We start from the raw sequence: 19,837 nt of genomic DNA, 5'->3' as shown, positions 1-19,837 counted from the left end.
GTTTATGTGTATTAATAAAACACATTAGAACTGAAATTTCTCTATAATAATAAAGGTATTTAAAAAAACTTCCCAATACATGCCCCATACCCGAGCATCAAAAGAAATGCAGCACATTCTTTTGCCTCTTCCAGAAACGTCAGACCCAAATTTCCACAACCCAGACCTTTGTACTAGTGCAAAATGAAAGCTAATGCTACCAATTTAGCAGCTCAGTATCTTCTATCATCATCAAACAAGACATTAATTATGGAACTCAAATTCTATTTCATTTCACAGGAGTCTCATTTTTGGGACTAAAGAACTGCGGAAGAAGTAATCCTTTGATTGCTAAGACAACCAATAGTTACATGAAACTTCCCTTTCTTTTTGCTGACTGATTAAAATTACAATTACTATTGTAAGAGCCAGGACATGCTACCTTTTCATCAAAAAACACTTGCCATTGTTAAATGTTTATTCACCATTTGTGGACTGATTTAATTATTACAATTCACCCCTTAGCACAAGAGTTGGGAACCTTTCAGGTGCCAGATGTTGGTGAACTACAACACCCATCATCCCTAGCCGCTATCCATGTTTGCTAGGTCTGATGGGAGTTGTAGTTCAGCAACATCTGGAAACAAAGGTTCCTCACTCTAGCTTTAGCATAACTTCATGGGCTTTCATGCTCAGTAAGGGCTACGGCCACAGCTGCATTCACAGAAAGAAAGGCATTGTGTCCACTATAAAGTTAATAGTAACAGCACAGTGTGCCTTGCAGTTCACAAACTCTTCCATTTTAAAAAATACTTTCTCTTTAAAGTGTATTTTTGTTCTCTCGGCGACAACAGTTGAGCACAAGATTTAAGATCTGGGAGGTGGGTGGCGCTGTGGGTTAAACCACTGAGCCTCTTGGGCTTGCCGATTGGAAGGTCGGCGGTTTGAATCCCCGCAACGGGGTGAGCGCCCGTTGCTCGGTCCCTGCTCCTGCCAACCTAGCAGTTCGAAAGCATGTCAAAGTGCAAGTAGATAAATAGGTACCGCTCCGGCAGGAAAGTAAACGGCGTTTCCGTGCGCTGCTCTGGTTTGCCAGAAGCAGCTTAGTCATGCTGGCCACATGACCCGGAAGCTGTATGCCGGCTCCCTCGGCCAATAAAGCAAGATGAGCGCCACAACCCCAGAGTTGGCCACGACTGGACTTAATGGTCAGGGGTCCCTTTACCTTTACGAGTTTGTGATACTACATAACAGTTTGTGTGAATGTGACTCTCCAGCTAGGCTATCATAAGCCCTGAATCTGATTCCACACCCTGAGTATATTCCGTCCCATCCTCAAAGCAGCTTCGTGCATCCTCTCTTTTCACTGCCAGTGTGAAGAAGAAATGCAAGCCTCCACAAGGGCATGATACGTATGTGTGACCTGCATCCACAGCCAGATAATGTACATCTTGCTAAAAGGTCAGTTTCCCTTTCACGTATTAACAGCCAAAACGGGAAAGAAGCGCAGCAGCTGATTTGCACTCCACCCCTGCTTCATTCCAATTAAACGATCTTCATTCCGAGATGAAGAAAAAAAGAATTGTTCTTCCCTACACTCGCATTGCTGCATCAAGTGAAAATTGGCAACGTCCAAACTGTTACCTTTGGGAGTTGCAGCCTTCTTTGGGATGCCAAATTCAGGTTCTGAATCAGAGTTTATTATTTCCATCTTCTTGGGCTTAGGAGGTCTTTTCGGTTTAGAGGGCACATCCGCCGGCAGTTTTGCTGCTAATTATATTAAGAAATACTACATTACCATGAGTACAACAGATTCTCCCTACAAGTACGCAGAGCCTCTACATAGAAATGCTCTGTTTCTTCCCTACGCTTTCTTTTTCACTTTTAAAGGCTCAAGAATGACTTGTGATTTTCTGCATGTGTGGGTTCAGATACCCTTTGTGTTCATTGCAGTCCCAGCCACCCACAAACTTACTTGCATTGTTCGACAAGGAGGAAAGGATTAGAAATCCGACTTTGTTTAAGAAGATGGGATGCAAAATCATGTGGGTGGGAAAGAATTACACAGGACTATGTTATCTGGAATATTCCAAAAGTTAATAAAAATGCCCATCTTTTTATGGATCTGTCTTGATGATCATTTGATATTCTTTCCTGATAACGTCAGTTCAGTCCCATATCTTCTGCAACTGTTCTTTCCAAATCTGAGCAACATATAACTCTGCCCCTATTAGCAATTGACTGTACATCAGTATTTTCTGCTCCTGATTTTAATATATACAGAAGAGTAATTGCAGTGCTTCTTGAAGTGTTATATTGTGTGTTGAAAACTAAATTCCAGATTAGATTTTTTTTTTTACACAACTCATATGTAGATGAATTTTGGAAAACAGATGTAGGTATGCTTGATTTATTATAGGAAATATTAGTGAAATTCAGAAATGGGATGCAATACCCTTCTGGTAATATAGACTATCCTTTTAGTCATATACATTATAATGTACGTTATACGTTAATTTGAGTGCCTGGGGTTTTGTTGTGTATTTTGTGATGATTAGCATTACCCCTCTGTGATACTATGGTTTTATCTTTTTAAAAAAATATTAGGGCACTACGGAAGAATTGTGCTAATATTAACAACAACAACAAGAAAATATGTAGACAAGTTTCTCCTTGATCGTCTTTCTCTTCCTCTTAGCACAGGCAAAGATTACATAGAATAGGCAGTGGGCGTCTGACTCCCATATCTTGCTTCAGTCTTTCAGTTTCCCATAATCTTAGTTTAGACTGAAGTGGGAGAAGGTAACAGTGAAGCAGGGCTTTGCGGAGGCAATATATGTGACTCTTTCCACGTGCAACTGCTGTACTTTCATAGGGTGAAGGTTCATAGTCCATAAATGTAGCTAGCAGACAGTTATCCTTTCATGCTGGAACTGCATTTCACTCATTCTCCAGAAAGGAAGTAAGAAGAAAAACTTGCTATATCCAAAGAAGTGAAATCATGGATATCTCTACTAAGCAGTTTTAAATACCTTGGTGATTTTTTTTCCCAGACTGAAAGGTATGTGTTTTCTTAGCTGTCTACTAAAAAAAGTATTAACAAATTTAATTAATAATACTATGAACATTAAAGGACTTGGCAGCCAGAAAATCCTATTCCATTGATAGGCAAACTAAGGCCCGGGGGCCAGATCTGGCCTTCTAAATTCGGCCCACGGACGGTCCGGTAATCAGCGTGTTTTTACATGAGTAGAATGCATCCTTTTATTTCAAATGTATGTCTGGGTTATTTGTGGGGCATAGGAATTGGTTCATTTTTTCCCTTCAAAATATAGTCCGGTCCCCCACAAGGTCTGAGAGACAGTGGACTGGCCCCTGCTGAAAAAGTTTGCTGACCCCTGTCTATTTAGTCTCTGCCACCTGCAGTCTGAAGGGTAGCAAAACAGGGGAAGACCCTCGGCTTGAGACAGTAGACAGCCATTACCAGTCAGGGTAGACAGTTTGAAGCTAAGTGGACCAAAGGTATCCCTCCAAAAAGAATATATATTTAGAGGTGGATTATGGAACTAAAAGGCTTTGGCACTAATGCTTAAAGAATACAGTGGTACCTCTGGATGCGAACGGGATCGTTCCGGAGCCCCATTCACATCCAGAATCAAACACAACCCGCATCCGCGTGTGTCATGATTTGCCGCTTCCATGCATGTGCGTGCTGTCATTTTTACCATCTGCACATGTGCGAGCGGCGAAACCTGGAAGTAACACGGTCCGTTACTTCCGGGTCACCGCAGCGCACAACCCGAAAATACTTATCCCGAAGCTACTTCAACCCAAGGTATGACTGTAGTATTCAGGTCATGGGTTGACATGATATTAATTTGGCTCTAGTTAATGCTACTACTTCTTTTGCTGCAACACAATAGAGCATATTTCAAATGAGCAAGCTAACCAGCAAATCCAAATACTTGCCTTTTTTAGCAACTACCACTTTACTTGGAGATTTCTCTGTCTGTTTCTGAGTAAAAGAGGAGGAGAAGACTGGTGTTGAATCTTCGTCATCACTGTCAAACTTGGATGTATCTAAATAAAAGGTTTTAACATGTCGTGTCATCACCCTTTTCACAGTTAGGCTAAATATAGGAACGCTTTCTACTTCCTCACATTAAAATTAAACTTTACCCCCCCCCCACACACATAAGATCTTAATGTTTGAAATATGCTACCTCCCATTCAAGCTTACCAGCATTCACTTAATTCTAAGATGACACAGTTTGTGCCTTTGTACGGGTGACTCCTTCCTGACCCCCACAGTGGCAGATAATGGGTGGGTACTTAATGGGGAGAAGTGGTTGGCTTGCTCAGCACTAGATTGCACACCGATTTGCCCACCCCTTGAGAAACCAGTGCAAGTTATTTATTATTATTATTTATTGAATTTATATACCACCCAATATCCCAGAGGTTTCAGGGCGGTTCACAGAACAAGCTGAAGCATTGTGTACTTCATACACCACTGTCCTGGTCTTCTTATAATCTAGCAACCCTTTTACAGCTTGTCACATCTCAGAGATGGACCGCAACAGGGCAGACCTACCATTTTCCGGGACATGGGTTCTGTGAGGGGGTTGGCATCTGGCATGAGCACAGTGGCAGAGCTTTTTCAGACAGCTTCTAAGCTTTTTGGGAACAAGACTAGCACATTGCATACTAAACATCTTTTGCTTCCTTCATGCTCGTACAATTCAAAGTTTTGAAATCTTGTCGGCTGACTGCCTGACTGGAAAATGATCGCTCCTTGAGGTATGCAATTTGAGGCAGATCTAAGGAATTCATATATTCCAAGCACATTGCTATCTTCGTAGATATATCAGAAATACTATATTAACATACATACATATATACCTACCAATATTGGCTTTCCGGGAATAAGAAGGAAAGGTGAAGAGGTTGCCGAAGTCTTGATTGGTCTTCTCTGGGGAAACCTTCCTGTTGTAAAAATGAAAACTTAAGTATCTGCTGCACCATGCACTTGAAACCATTAGTTACTTTCACAAGGGCAGAAGCTCTTCACAATTTGCAAACACATAAGCCCAAGGCAGGTCACCAATCATGGACCCTGATTCACCACTTCATAAAGAGTCCAACTTGACTTGCGCCAATTCATAAGCGCTGTCTGATTCAGCTTGGGGCCTGAAGTTACCCAACCCCTGCCCACCCCATTCAGTAATGGGAAAACCAAACTAGATCCAAAGACTTGGGTGCTGTACACACCTGAATATTCTCTCTCTCTCTCTTCCCGTTCCCCCATCATTACAACCAAATAAAGAATCCTTTTTTATTTTTGGCCAGAATTATATTAAATTTGCAGGCAAGGTTTCTCTCTTTCTGATGGCTTGAATCTTGCTAAAATTAGCAAGATAGGATAGCTACAGTTGTTGTTTTTTCTCAAGAGCAATGGTAACAGTTCTGGGGCGTGAATCACTTAATCTCTCCTACCATTTGGGGGGCAGCTGGCCTGAAAATTGCAGCCATGAGAGAGATGGCATTTGGGATTCATCCAAATCCAAGGCACACCTTTTTTAAGACATGCCTAAATGGGGACAGGAGTTGTCAAGCACCTGACAAGCCACAGTAGTTGGCTGTTGGGTATTAATAATGCAATACTGGGCTATTCCACAGAAAACTCATATTAATAGGTACAGATGAGAATCCAAATTTTTAAGGCAAAGTGGGCCATCCACATGTTGTGGACTACAACTCCCATAATCTGTGATCACTGGCCATGGTGAGTGGGGTTGATGGAGGTTGTAGACTAGAACATCTGAACAGCACCTAGATGGTTTGTGCCTGGTCTAAGGATTTTTATCAAAGAGTGCCTCAATGGCATGTATCTTCACATTTTAAAGAACAATAAGGCTAAGGTAAACACACCAGGGAGGACTGGCCACTTCTTCAAACAGGTAGATTTGTTCTCGCATATTTGTCAGACACACTTTCTTGAAGTTACTGAACTTACTCTGGAGAAGGTTTCGATTTGACTGGGGAGAAGTCATATTCATCCTTTTCTAGACCATCCGAGGGCTCAAATTCATCTTCTCTGTCATTGATGATGGGAGATGTTTTTATTTTCAGTTCATCTAGATCATTATTATTGTTAGCATCTTCGTCACCCTCACCCTCACCATCATCTTCCTCTTCTGAGAAATCAAAGGTGTACTTTGGCCTTTCAGCTGTGAAGACAGATAATGGCATCAATATTTATTTGTTAATTTCTACATTGCACATTCTAGGAAATGTCAACCCTAAAGTGTATGATGCAAGATACCGTGCATACCTTAAGAAAATGACAAACGTGGAGGGTATGGCAGCTTAGAGAAAGATGAACAAGTAACTTTTCCCATAAGGGATAAAGACTAGCAGCCCATCCATGGGGAGACACTAATGATCTGTAAACAACAAAGAAATGAACTACACTGCAATCTCCTCTAAAGGAAAGCTACCAGAAAGCTCTCTGGTAAACGCACATACAAAACTAAGCAAACATTCCTTGATGGAACTGTGTCATCCATCTTGACAAAAAGGACCGTCTCTCCCCATACAAACTGACCCAGACCCTGCGCTTGTCATCTGAGGCCCTTCTCTATGCTCCCAGATTGGGAAATGGTCTCCCCAGAGAGGTTCCCCTGGCGCCATCACCACATGTCTTCAGACACCAGACAAAAACATTCCTCTTTACCAAGACCTATTAAATAATCTATGGCCTGTGAAAGGGGGGAGGGGACGGAACTGTTATTATTATTATTTTACTATTAGGCCATCCGTCAATATGCTTTTTACTGTTTTTATCATGGATGTTTTGTAATGTGTTTCTAATGTACAACACCCTGAGATCTTTTGATAAATGGCGGTATATAAAATGAAATAGTAATATTTCATAATTGTTGCATCAGTTTGCAAAGGACTGTAAGGGGTCGAGGGCTTGAGGGTGGTGCATTACTTCTGTTTCTGGTGCTTCCTTTCCTAGCATTGGCTTATTTGTCTTCTTTATTCCTTTGGGTTAATTGATCTAGCTGGGTGTTGCTTCAACTGCTCTGGACAGCGCTCTAAACCAATGGTGTGCTTTAACTGCTGGCCAATTGCCAGTGAGATGATTTTCTGACTATCCAATCAGGTTTCCGTCTAGGCCTATTTACAATAAAGGGACAGAGACCACTCCCTACTTGATTAATGGTCAAATCACTTCCACCTTCAATAAGCTTGATATTTGGGTTAATAAAATGTGATTTGCCTCTTTAAAACGGGTTTTGCTAGTCGCCACGGTGAGCTAGGCATTTTCTGCCCAGGGCACCAAAACACATGTGAAGAAAAATAAAACTCAGACAAACAATAAGTAGTTTTGTGCTGAAGGCAGCCCTGTTTAGGGAAGTTTTTAATGACCGGTGTTTTAATGTATTTTTAATCTTTGTTGGAAGCCACCCAGCCAGATGGGCAGGGTACGAAGAAGAAGAAGAAGAAGAAGAAGAAGAGGAAGAGGAAGAGGAAGAGGAAGAGGAAGAAGAAGAAGAAGAAGAAGAAGAAGAAGAAGAAGAAGAAGAAGAAGAAGAACAACAACAACAACAACAACAACAACAACTTGCCATTCATTTTGTTGCACCTGGTGGCAAGAAAGCACCTCCATAATGGCCCCCTGAAAAACCACTTCTGTTTTTAGACACTGGTTAAAACCACTGTAATCTATAAAGGCTTTTGGTGGGGTTTTGAATCCCATGAGTAAATTTTCCGTTAGTGGTTTTAAATGTAATTTAATGCGGTTGATGACTGTTTTGTTTTCTGCTCTTGCTTTCTTTTGGGTTTTGACACTTTTCTGAGTGAGTTGCTTCTGCAATTTAATCAAATTGTAAGCCATCTTGAAAATCAAGCTTAAGAGCACACACACACTCACACCCTGCATTGGCTGTGAGTCCTGGAAGACCTGCTCCCTGCCTTGCAGGCATTTTCCCACCTGGCTGGGAGGGTGCGGCTGACTCCACCTACAAAAGCAAGTTGCTGCTGAACAGACTCTTAGACTGGGGTGTTGCAGAGGTGGGGGTGGTTTGTTGCTGTTATTTATATTTTTTGCATCTTCATTTTAGATCTTATGATTTATGTGGAAATTGTTCAATTTGTTTGTGTGCTTTTTGATGTTTTATTTATTGTTTATGACCACTTTTGTTATGCTTTGTTATGCTTTGAATTATGTATTTTTCTCATGTTGTAAGCCGCCTTAAGCATCATTTTAACTATGGCAGCATATAAATAAAATTAGGGATTCTGTATATACATATATGTGTGTCCACACTTATAACTAGGGAGGTAATAAGATTCACTCAAAATCATAGCCTTGCCAAGTACCAGGATGAGGAAGTGTCAGTATCTTGCCCACTGAGCATTTATTATCAAAAATAATTGTCTCTATGGGATAAGTGATATTCGCTTTGGTCCTTGGCATTGAGGTTTTAACCAGCTTGCATCACACCTATTTTCTCTTAATCCTGCCAGTGAAAGCATGTTTCCCAGGGGGAAAAAACTTGTTTCTGCATGTTTGGCTTGAATTCCCCAGCTAATTTTCTCCAATTAATCATTCAGTGGGTCACCTACATTTAAACATCTGTTTCTAAAAGTCCGTAGTTTGTATCCTGAGACCAAAGCTATGCAAAATATAAGGTACACTTTGATGTTGTGATAAACCACAGGTAATCATAGAAATAATACACCACAGCAAGCTTGAGGCTTGCACACTTTTCTCCTGGAGCATAAGCTGCGAAGATGAATTTGGGAGCTTTTACTTCTGTCAACCACCCAATAAACTGTGGTTGATTTTAGCTGTGGTTTGTTTGAAACCATGGTTCATGAAGCTGGCTTTTGAGAGGGAGGAGAGTCAAACCTAAGGCTGCGGCTCATACCCCACGGTTTGCATGATGCCCAAACAGAATCATCTGTTGTGCAATACCGTACATTTCAAGAAGAAAATTATGGTGAGCCTTTATTAAGGTATATTCAGTGGAAACCCTGTGCACACAAGCAGGTACAGTGGACAAGTATCCCTTGAAAGGAGCAGTGCCCCCCCCCTTTAGCTAAATAGCTCTAGAAGGCTCTCATTGCATTCTGCACATAAACTGAAAAACACATTTCCATTATTACCTGCGGCTCTTCTAAGTAATGAGTCTCTTGGAATAATCACAGGTTCGTTTTCCTCCAAGTCACTTTCAGATTTAGATTCATCATCTGACCACGGGTTCCGTTTCTTCACTTTCTTCGCACTGGACTTTGGGGCGGAAGACGGTGTTCTTCTCACCCTAGGGCCTAGAATAAAATTTAATTCTCAGAACAGTAAAGAATCTTTTATTATACGTACTCCCTACACAGTTTTTTAAATAACCCGCATTAAAGAATTTTCATTTCCAGGTTAATTATGTTGAAACACATTACCTCATTAAGCACTCCAAATACAAGATGCAGGTGGGGATGCCAGTTTTGAAAATCATGTCATATAAAATACTAAGGTATCTACTTGTCCCCTCTGCTCTTCACTGAATCCAAAATAACTATTGCATTTGGCAAAACACCTGGCCAATTCACACCTTTCCTGAGTCTATTAACCAAAAGGCAGGGCAACAAATAAGCCACACTAATCAGTATCAATGCTTCCCTGAGAACCATGGAGGCCACTTAACATGGGTCCCTTTGACTTGAGCACATAGTTCCAACCAATCTAAACCATGTGCTTGTTCAAGTTCTTTCAGAGAACTGCCAAAATACAGAGCTGCTTCTTATACCCAAAGTCTTTGGCAGCCATGAAGAGAGGAAAACTCTGGGTATCCAGAAAGTAGTGCACACCGAGATGTGTAGTTCCTTTTTTAAAAAAAACAGTCATATATATATGTCTATATCTATATCTGCAGCATATCTATGTGCTATTGCTTCGGGCATTACAGAGCACTTCTGCACACTGAGTATTTGGCTGATGGTGCTTCTTGGAACAAGGCACTGTGAATCTAGACCCCACTCAATTTATCCACATGAGCTTTCCTTCTGATATACATGAATTCAGCTAGCGATGCTTCTTTGTGACATCCAAAGTCACTCTCTGTTTACTTACCGGGTTCCTTCTTCTCTCTCTTGGGCTTAGGTGTTTTGGCCACGGGGCTGGCCACGGGGCTAGCCACTGGGACAGAGGTATTCAGCGAATCTTCACCAGCACCTTCGACTGGTATGCCACCAAACTCTTCATCAAATTCCAGTTTTATTGCTAGAGTATCCAGTTCTCCCTGGAAATTTAACCAAACTAATTAGGTCAATGTAATGGCTGGGTGTAATAATGTTTGCTGAGCTGATACAATATTTCAGAGTGCTTCTAGGAACTTCAATTCCTGCAGGGCTCTCTATCTGGTCCTTAGGACTCCCCCCCCCCCCAGGTCACAACCTTCACCAGTCTTACTCTCTCTGAACATTTCTGCCTGGCTGGAAGGTCCTTCAACCTGATAATGCATCTTGGTTGCCCAGATGGAGGTGTGTGTGTGTGTGTAAAAACTAGCCTATTGTTGTTTCTCTCACTTTTGCCTATGCCCTCCCAAAGGTTGCCCAGATGAGAATGAGGCTCTCAATCTGGGGGGTGGGGGGAACCCTTAGTCATTCACACTCAGTCCAGACACTTCCAGGTTGGATTACTGTAGTGCACATTCCACAGGGCTGCCCTTGAAGTCTGCAAACTTCAATTGGACAAGGCAGCTGCCCGTGTTTTGCCTGAGGTAACCAGGCCGGATCATTTTATGTTAATCATCTAACAGCTTCAGCGATTGAATGGATTCCAGAAACAGATTGGCAAAGTTCTGGTTTGATCTTTATACCCTGATACCAGGCCATTTAGGGCTTTATCAAGCCCTATGAACCTGTCCAAGTCACTTAATTCAGTCTTCAAGACCTTTTCTCTGTGTCCCCTTTAGCCAATGTGTGAATGGACCAACGTGAGACATAGGGTGTTGTTGGTTGTAGTGCCCAAAATTTGGAACAGCTCCCCTTGACAGGGATGTCTGGCTCCTTAGTTGCTAAGTTGTCCACTTCTAGATGGGCACTGAAGACAGGCACTATGGGCATTTAAAGTTATTTCCTCTTAATTGACTTTTGTTTTACCAATGCTTTTAAATCATATTACATTTACTGTCGTTAGTGTTTTAAATGTATGTGTTTATTTAGCATTTCTGTAATTTAAGCTGCCTTGAGTTTGTTTGATATAAAAAGCAGGGTACAAATTGTACAAAAAATCAATAATATAGAAGAATCAGGAACAAGGTGTTTTGACTTGCCTTCTTCTTTTTTAGCAGTTTCTTACTGGCATCAGCTTTCATAGCAGATGTAATCTGTGGAACTATTCTCCTACCAAATGGCGATGGCATCGTCTCTTCTAGGTGAAGTTTCTTCATCTTGGGCTTACCAACTTTGCCTTTAATAGGTTTTGCTGTCATGCCAGACAGGACATCTTCTCTTTCCTGTGCTTCTACTTTCTAAAAATAAACACAAATAAAAAAAATATAAACATCTCCAAAGAGGAACTATTACTACTACATACAGAAAATCTATGTCTGCTTAAAAAAAAAGAGAGTACAAAAAAGAGGTTAAAATAATGCTATAACTGCATTATGTCATCCAAGACAGGCAATACTAGCTACTAATCCTAAAGAATGTTTGAGTTATACATCTGAGTAATTTTGGACGAAGCCTTATGTAAAGCAGATGAAAGATTATTATTATTATTTGTCAGTGTTTGCGGAGATCTATGTAATTCCTCCCATGTCTTCAATTTGAAAACCAGTCAAAGCTTTTAAAAGAGAAGTATTATGCATGTAATGTCTTTGCCAAGAAACATGGGTAGACCACGTTACGAAACGAGTATGTTGGAAAACTGGGCAATAAGTAAACAACTATAGACACTCAAAGCTAAACATGCTGAACTCAAATGCAAAACCTACAGACTGGTGAACCCCCCTGGATTCTGGGTTTTCTGCCACAGTAATACTTGCAGCAAATATGTGTCTGAGAACATAGCTCTGAAGTGTAAAATTACACAGATCCTCATTTCACCTCTTCTGCCAACAGACTTTGATATATTAAAAAAACAACAGTTTTGCTAGACTACTTGCTGAAACAAAAACTATGTTGACAAACTGAAATTGAAACATTAATCCTTGATGCTGTACATACATCAAGCTCTTCTACAAAGGCTGCTAAATCTTCTTTCCAAAGGTCTGAAGGAGATTTTCTCTTGAGGTCAGCGAGATCCTTTCCCTTCAAGGTGACAAATACAGAAAGGATTTTTGAACAAACATATTCTGAACATCCAAGATAAGCAAATGTTAATGAAACAAAACTAGGACAGCGACTATACAGTAATCTTCATGCAAAGATCTGTACATAGTACCTTTTATACATATCAATAGCATTGTAATGGTGAAACCAATGAGCAAATTCTGAGACACAAGTTTGGGTTTGGGGGAAAAAATTTTAGAATTTAGATCGCAGCTGCACATACATCAGACTAGGAAGTACTTTCCGGTCAGGAACTCTGAAAGATACCTACTTTTGTGTCCCGCTGCTTAATGATTTCTTCTACTTTCTCTTTAGTAAGACACCACAAAGACATATTTAGGATGTAGTTGAAATCTGGGCCTGAGGTAGATCCGGAAGAGTCGGAACTGTCATCATTGAGGTTCTGCATTTCTTCCTCTTCTGCTGCCTAGAATAATAATAATAATAATAGTTATGCTGCTATTCATATATCCTACGGCTACAAAGGGGTATACTTAAAGACTTTGTATTTTATTTAGGTTAAATTTCTACAATACTGGTGATCTACAGAGGGGAAGCTCAAGGAATCCTGGTAGGAGCAAAATAAATAAATAAAATGAGGAAAAAATCATAGCATAGTATCCAGGACACAAAGTTCCAAAGCTGCTATAATGTGCAGCTAGAAACACACAAATCTCTCTGCAATACAGCAGTGGGTTCTCAAACAAACTAACTTGAAATGTCTTAAAATTACTGTGGCCTGCGAGTTACACAATGCCCCTGTTTTAGGGGCAGAGTTACTCATGTAATTGTGGCAGATGGAGGCAGAGTGTGGCATAATCAGAAGAGAATTATTTACATGATTTTCTACAGACATCTCATTCATCTTTGGAAACTGCTTATTTCTTTGCCAGAGCATTTTCATTGGGAGAAGGAGTTCTGCCACTCAGCTTGAGGTACTGATAGGATAATCTCCGGCTGTAGTCATACTACATCTCTCATTTTCCCCAGCCATCATGGTCAATGGCCAGGGATGATGGGACATGTAATCCAGGAAATAGTTTATGGAGCTGTACAGAAATAGCAAACAGCTATGTGGCAAAGACCAAAGTCAACAACCTAATTTCTCTAAGATAATAAACATCCAGCCAAAGCTGTATGTACAGCTTGCATTGTTATAAATTAGTTAACTACTCATAATTTGGGACTAATTTAAGCTGCAATCATAAACATCCTCTCATACAGAAGGAAAGACTGAAGATTAATATTTTCCTTAAAAAATCTATTAGAGGGAATTGCTCATCACCTAAATAGTTTACCTTTTCTTGTGCTTCTTTCCAGGCTTTCACCGGGTCAGATTCATAGCCTCTCTGGACTAACATTTGAATCAAATCTCTCTTTGATTTATTCTCTATTTGAAACAAAAGAAAACAAATTACAATTTTTAAAAATGGTATGTTTCTATTTTCCTTCACTTACATCTTTATCAATTTCATAATGCACTTTAAATTTCACTTGTTTCTTACCTATGGTAATTTTCCCTTGTATTTTCTCTAGAATAAAGCGAGCCTGATTGTTAAGCTTGGTGGATTCTGCCCCCAACATCCCTACAAGCCACTCCTTGCGCAAGCTGTAGTAGTTTAATCGTAAGTCAAAGAATTCCTTCAGAATATCTTGCACAGTTTCATACTTCTTCAGACACCCCATGTGATCAAATAGCACCTGCACAAATATAAAATGTTTGTTTTCTTTCTTTCTTTTTTAAAAAATAAGGTTTTATTAAAGCTTTTTTTGTAATATAATAAAAGAAACTAATCTAAATAAAAACAAAAACAGAGAGAGAAAGAGAAATGAAAACTCAGGGTCCTCTCTCAAAAGTAACTCTTAACCCTTGCCTAACACGAAAAGTTGTGAACTATCCCAATTCTCACCTGGGAGCTTTCCTTTCTTCTTTCAGTCTCTAACCCTGGAAGGTCTTCCCTTCCCAGCCAATGTTTGATTATTTCAACACTGCATATAGTTAAGTACGTACAAGATATGTGAAGGTAGTACAGCAAGCCTTTAAAGAATTCTCAATTCAGATTCTATTTTAATTATTTGAAATAAATTTTAACTAAGCTGGTACTGATAGTTTTTCTGGGCATTTAACAGACTTTATGCCAAGTATATATGAATTTTTAATTTTTGTCAAATTAAAGTACAGTGGTGCCCCGCAAGACGAAAACTAGACGAAAGAGTTTTCCGTTTTGGAGGTGCTTCGCAAAACGAATTTCCTATGGGCTTGCTTCGCAAGACGACAATGTCTTGCGAGTTCATGCTGGTTTTTTTTCCTTCCCCCCTTTTTCTAAGCCGCTAAGCTACTTATCAGCTGATCCGATCAGCAGATAAGCCGCTAAAAGCCACTAATAGCGCTAATCCGCTAATCCTTCAATGGGCTTGCTTCGCAAGACGAAAAAACCGCTAGACGAAGAGAATCACAGAACGGATTCTTTTCGTCTTGCGAGGCACCACTGTATTTCATATTAAAATCATTATCCAAGTATAGAAGGACTTTGGCTTGACCTGCAATTCAGCATTCTATTTGTTTGTAAATAATTCATGCTGTTGAAAACAATGAGGTGATCAGAATGCAATTAGGTACACGTGTTGAGGATACAATTCTTTTTTCAAATTCAAATGGCAATTGAACTCCCATACCCACTTTCAAAGGGAGATATTGAAAGAGTTAAGAGCCCCCAATTTTGCCAGGAGTTTGGAATTCTCAAATCTTGAGTAATCTCTTTAAAATTATAGTCCAATCACCAGCTGAGTGAGTCAAAGTGTTTTTATTCTAAGATCACCTGAATAGGCATTGTGCAGGTTGTACAATTTTTTAAATGACCAGATATCAGACCCATCTGTACTTAACGTCAGATGTCAAAGAAATTAACAACTATCTGACGTTTATAAGACATCTGAAGGCAGCCCTGTTTAGGGAAGTTTTTAATGACTGTTTTAATGTATTTTTAATCTTTTGTTGGAAGCCGCCCAGAGTGCTGTGGAAACCCAGCCAGATGGGTGGGGTACAAATAAATTATTACTAATGGGGGGAAATTACACTTTTTACACCAGATTTGTCTGATAAAGTTTTGAAGTTAAGGTTTACCACCTCAAATTACTATTAGCCCCCTTTTGCTTTTTGTATCGAAGGAAATATGAAGTGAGGCATTTTAGTCACATGGTATACAGAATATATTGCTGCCACGGCAACAGAAAAATGATTAAAGTGCAATTAGTGCTGGTAGTCAAACATATAGAAAAGTTACCATAGAATTACAAGTTAAACTTGTCTGAAGCTTAAAGACTTTGTGAAGTCCAGCAGCCTCGGCCTGAGCAAGCTTTTCTTCGGTCATTTTCACAACAAATTTCACCGTTGTATCAGTGTGATACTCCTTGTAATCTGAAATTAATGCTGGTGTTTTTTCCGTTCCATTCAGCATCGGCTCTAACACCTGTTCTTTGTAAACCTATACAGACATTTAAAAAGGAGGGGAAATAGTTATTTAAAGGGGGGGAGAGAATTACAAACGTTCAAAACCGAAAATCATCTTAAAAGTACTCACCTGAGTCCATGTTCGAACTGGAAGCTCTGTGATTTCCACTGTGTTTCTGTCAACCACAAATATTTCCCCACTCACTACATATTGGTTCTGACCAAGTTCCTGGATCATTCCTTTGAAGTTTTTGTAGTTTGGAAGCTGTAACGTTAAGGATTATTTGACATATTAGCAACATGCCCCCTAGTAAGCCTTGGTAAAGTTTTCTTTATTTCTAAGAAACTAAAATATTGAGTGATGCTCTATCGGCATTTAAAACTAAAATGATGTCCACCTAGAAACTAGCAGTATAACATTATTTCTGTGGGCAAGTCCAGTCCAGCAATTCCTCCGTACAAAGCTGCATGTAGGTACCACAAGGAGCAGCTAAAAGTTAGGATGCATCATGGCAGCCATCGTGGCTACACCTTTTTCTAGCAGCCACAGCTGTGGAAACTGCAGAGGTGCCCCTTTGTGTATCACCTTTCCACTCCAAGTCTGAAAGTTACTCTAGAGAAAACCTAGTGAAAAGTTGCTAGCTTTCCTATATGTGAGGTCATCTTTGCTAAACATGGATCATGGCCAATTATTGAATCATTTGGTGACTAAAGAACTTCCATTTTAGTTCTGCAAATTTTAAAATTTCTTTGAGAAAACACATTCATCCACAATAATACCATATTTTGTCAAGACGGAATAAGAATAAAATAAAGGCATATGAGAGGGGTCACGAGTTTGTCTTCTTTATGAAAGCATTATAATACATTGGCCTGTAGTGAACATTTCATTACCATAGGATGTGGGTCCAACCCATCCAGCATTCTTCTGACGTTGTTCACAATCTCTCTGGTATCGTAGTTTGGAATTTTACATGCCCATCCGGTTCCGATGCCCTCGGCACCATTTACTAAGACCATGGGAATTATGGGAATGTACCATTCAGGCTCCACACGCAAGTTATCATCATAAAGGAATTTAAGCAGATTATCATCCACTGTAGGGAAAAGCAGCCTTGCTAAAGGGCTTTAAAGAGAAAGGAAATAAAGGGGTTTTTTAAGTTAATAAGTTATAAACTGTTCTTTTTATTGCACCAGCTGAGAGCATCATGGTTCCTCTAACATACTGCACAGCATTCTCAGTAAACAATAATGCACTCAACAGGATGCCTGTGCATGTATAAGAAGCCTCTGAAACAGACTTTGAGGTACAGCCTTGTGCATAGTAAAGAATGTTTTTCGTCTCTTTGAAATCCGTTAGTATTAAGTGCACTTAAACTGGAATTTGCTTAACACCAAATCAGGCCACTGGCCTATCTAGTTCTGTACCATCTACCTTCACTGGAAGCAGCTCATGAAGACACCAAAGATTTCTGTCTGCTTATCATCTGAGTTGTCATCATTATATTTGTTTTAGCATTCAGGATATATTTTTAGCTCAATATTTTCACAGCAAAACACTACTTTGATACCATAGCTCACTGTCACTGCACCTACTAAACATATACCAGAGATATTATGCAAGCAACCTGTGACAGATAAAAAAGTAATCTTTAATTCTAAATCCTACAGTTCTGGGAAATGTTATTCAAAGTGAAATCAGTATCATTTTACTGGTGCTTGTTCCTATAACATTTCATCTTTTTCTCTCTTCATTCGTTGGTCTGGTTTGCCTGTAATACTTAACTAGGATTTCCTTAGCCTAATTATGGTTTGTAGGAAAACCCAGCAGACAAACATAATTTGTGTTCCACCAACAAACCACAACGTGAAGCCATTGTATATTTTAACTATAGTTTGATGTTAAGTCCAAACCCAACCCCAATCTTGCTTTACCATGGTTTGAACCAGACAGAGGGCCTTCTCGGTAGTGGCGCCCACCCTGTGGAACACCCTCCCTTCAGATGTGAAGGAAATAAGCAGCTATCCTATCTTTAAAAGGCATCTGAAGGCAGCCCTGTCCATGGAGGTTTTTAATATTTAACGCTGTACTGTTTTTAACACTTGATTGGGAGCCGCCCAGAGTGGCTGGGGAAACTCAGCCAGATGGGCGGGGTATAAATAATAAATTATTATTATTATTCCAGCACCTGGTCCCAAACCCTAGCAAGTTATAAAGGCACAGGAAAAAGCAGTTGGAAAAGAAATCTCACTTTAGAGAAGTAAGCCATTTGTTGCTAGCTCATCTGTGAGCCAACCTGTGAGCGCACCAGAATTAAAACAAATGGCTTAGTGTTTAGGCTCGAAGTCCCAGTGTGTCACCAGGAGCTAAAGATATTAACAAGTAAATGCCGGGGGGGGGGGGACTGGGAAAACTGCTGCAGCATGTATGTATGTATGTTACGTCTAACTTCAAGGGCACAATCTGGCAAAAGAAAAGTCAGACTGCAAAATGGGATTTAGTTGCAAAAAACTTTTGGTGCCTTATGCCCAGTGGATATATACGCAGTGCTCTGCTACAATGTGCGAATGCCAAAACACGTTTCACCCACTGAAGTCAGAGTTTAAGCATTAAACAGCAGAAAGTCAAGAGTTCCAGTGTTATTAAATGCAGGTCTCTTCTTTGGGAAAACAGGAGGCCTTTGTCTCAAATGAAATGTAGTGAACAAACTATTCACTTTTTCTAACCACTACATATTAGGAAATGGAAGGAATGGAAATGTAATTAGCTAAAAAGAAATCGAGCCACTTTTACAATTAGGCTCACATAGTTTTGTCAACAATCCATGAAAAGTTGCAAGTGGCTTGAAATACTCATTTAATTAACTTTAGCTATCTCCCTCAATCACAAATATACACTGACAATCTGTACCACCTAAATAAGACTAGTTCCACTTGCGCGTTGAACAAAATTTTACCTTAGCATAGTGAAAATGTAACGAGGACTTGCGGCATCCTTGCCACCATGAAGCCTAGTACCAAACTGACCAATAGGCTGCAGTAAACTGACATTGTTACTTCCAACGAAGTTCTGAGCCAAGTTGACAACGGTCATCATCAAAGCTTGCTGGAAGAAAATGTTTAGAGCACTGTTACTACTGCAACACATTTTCCTCACCAAAAACTAACCTGCAAACGAGTGCAGAATAAATTACTGACTTAACTAGCAAATGGCCCATCAAGTTGGGGAAGGGAGCACCATATCTAAGGACCGTCACTGTTTTAGGAACTTTTTTCCCTAACACATTCACCATCCCAGTGTCAGCACAAATAAAAAATGCTAATCTGAGTCCTGAATCCTACTTTGGCCACCTTATGAGAAGAGAAGATTCCCTGGAAAAGAGCCTGATGTTGGGAAAGATGGAGGGCACAAGGAGAAGGGGACGACAGAGGACGAGATGGTTGGATAGCGTTCTTGAAGCTACCAGCATGAGTTTGACCAAACTGCGGGAGGCAGTGGAAGACAGGAGTGCCTGGCATGCTCTGGTCCATGGGGTCACGAAGAGTCGGACACGACTAAACGACTAAACAACAACAACAACAATTCTGAGTCCTGCATGATCTGCAACAAATCTATAGCTTCAGTGATGAAAAGAGTGATGAGAAGTTGGGAGCTGAACTGAGAGTCTTCTATACTCACTCATCACTGAAACCATCAGAGATGAAGCAAGGAGTGAGGCTAGGCCTACTTTCGAGAACTTGCCTTGCCCTGCCACCCCAAACCAACCATTTTGCAAAACTAAATAAGTGATAGGCAAGGCACAGACAATTTCACTCCTCCCCTTTTGCTTCTCATACTCACCTCTCCATGATGGTACGCTGACATCTCAGCAATAGAACCAGCCAGCTGAGCAACTTTAACTTCACGCTTATCGTTTCTTTTAAAACAAGTGAACAAAACCTTGCGTTGTCCTGGTTTAAAACCTGTGTTGAAAAATCAAGTTTAAAAAAACATTTTTGGAATTTGTACTCTTTACCAATAGAATAAAAATACCCCGTTCAATAATTACATGCTTGAGAAACAAA

At 40.1% G+C, this 19,837-nt stretch overlaps 1 protein-coding gene across 5 annotated transcripts in view; it reads right to left on the bottom strand.

Moving 5' to 3' along the window:
* Nucleotides 1–19,837, bottom strand: part of TOP2B (DNA topoisomerase II beta) — a 43,700-nt gene that overhangs the window by 2,054 nt on the left and 21,809 nt on the right. For 3 of the 5 annotated variants that reach the window (XM_081164270.1, XM_081164268.1, XM_081164272.1), the window contains 16 exons: nt 19,614–19,735; nt 18,730–18,878; nt 16,667–16,898; nt 15,903–16,037; nt 15,606–15,806; nt 13,827–14,022; nt 13,620–13,711; nt 12,593–12,748; nt 12,217–12,300; nt 11,318–11,519; nt 10,118–10,282; nt 9,160–9,321; nt 5,996–6,209; nt 4,886–4,965; nt 3,949–4,059; nt 1,624–1,749 (listed from right to left, as the gene is read on the bottom strand). In XM_081164270.1, coding sequence (XP_081020396.1) covers nt 1,624–1,749; nt 3,949–4,059; nt 4,886–4,965; nt 5,996–6,209; nt 9,160–9,321; nt 10,118–10,282; nt 11,318–11,519; nt 12,217–12,300; nt 12,593–12,748; nt 13,620–13,711; nt 13,827–14,022; nt 15,606–15,806; nt 15,903–16,037; nt 16,667–16,898; nt 18,730–18,878; nt 19,614–19,735 — 2,427 coding nt within the window. The remainder of the gene's footprint in view (nt 1–1,623; nt 1,750–3,948; nt 4,060–4,885; nt 4,966–5,995; nt 6,210–9,159; nt 9,322–10,117; nt 10,283–11,317; nt 11,520–12,216; nt 12,301–12,592; nt 12,749–13,619; nt 13,712–13,826; nt 14,023–15,605; nt 15,807–15,902; nt 16,038–16,666; nt 16,899–18,729; nt 18,879–19,613; nt 19,736–19,837) is intronic. The other 2 variants (XM_081164271.1, XM_081164269.1) reach the window with 1 other exon arrangement.

Source organism: Podarcis bocagei, assembly GCF_964188305.1.
Source record: "Podarcis bocagei genome assembly, chromosome: 12".
NCBI classification, from domain to species: Eukaryota; Metazoa; Chordata; class Lepidosauria; order Squamata; family Lacertidae; genus Podarcis; species Podarcis bocagei.
Note: the sequence above shows the minus strand (reverse complement) of the source record. Positions and strands in the feature narration are given on the sequence as shown.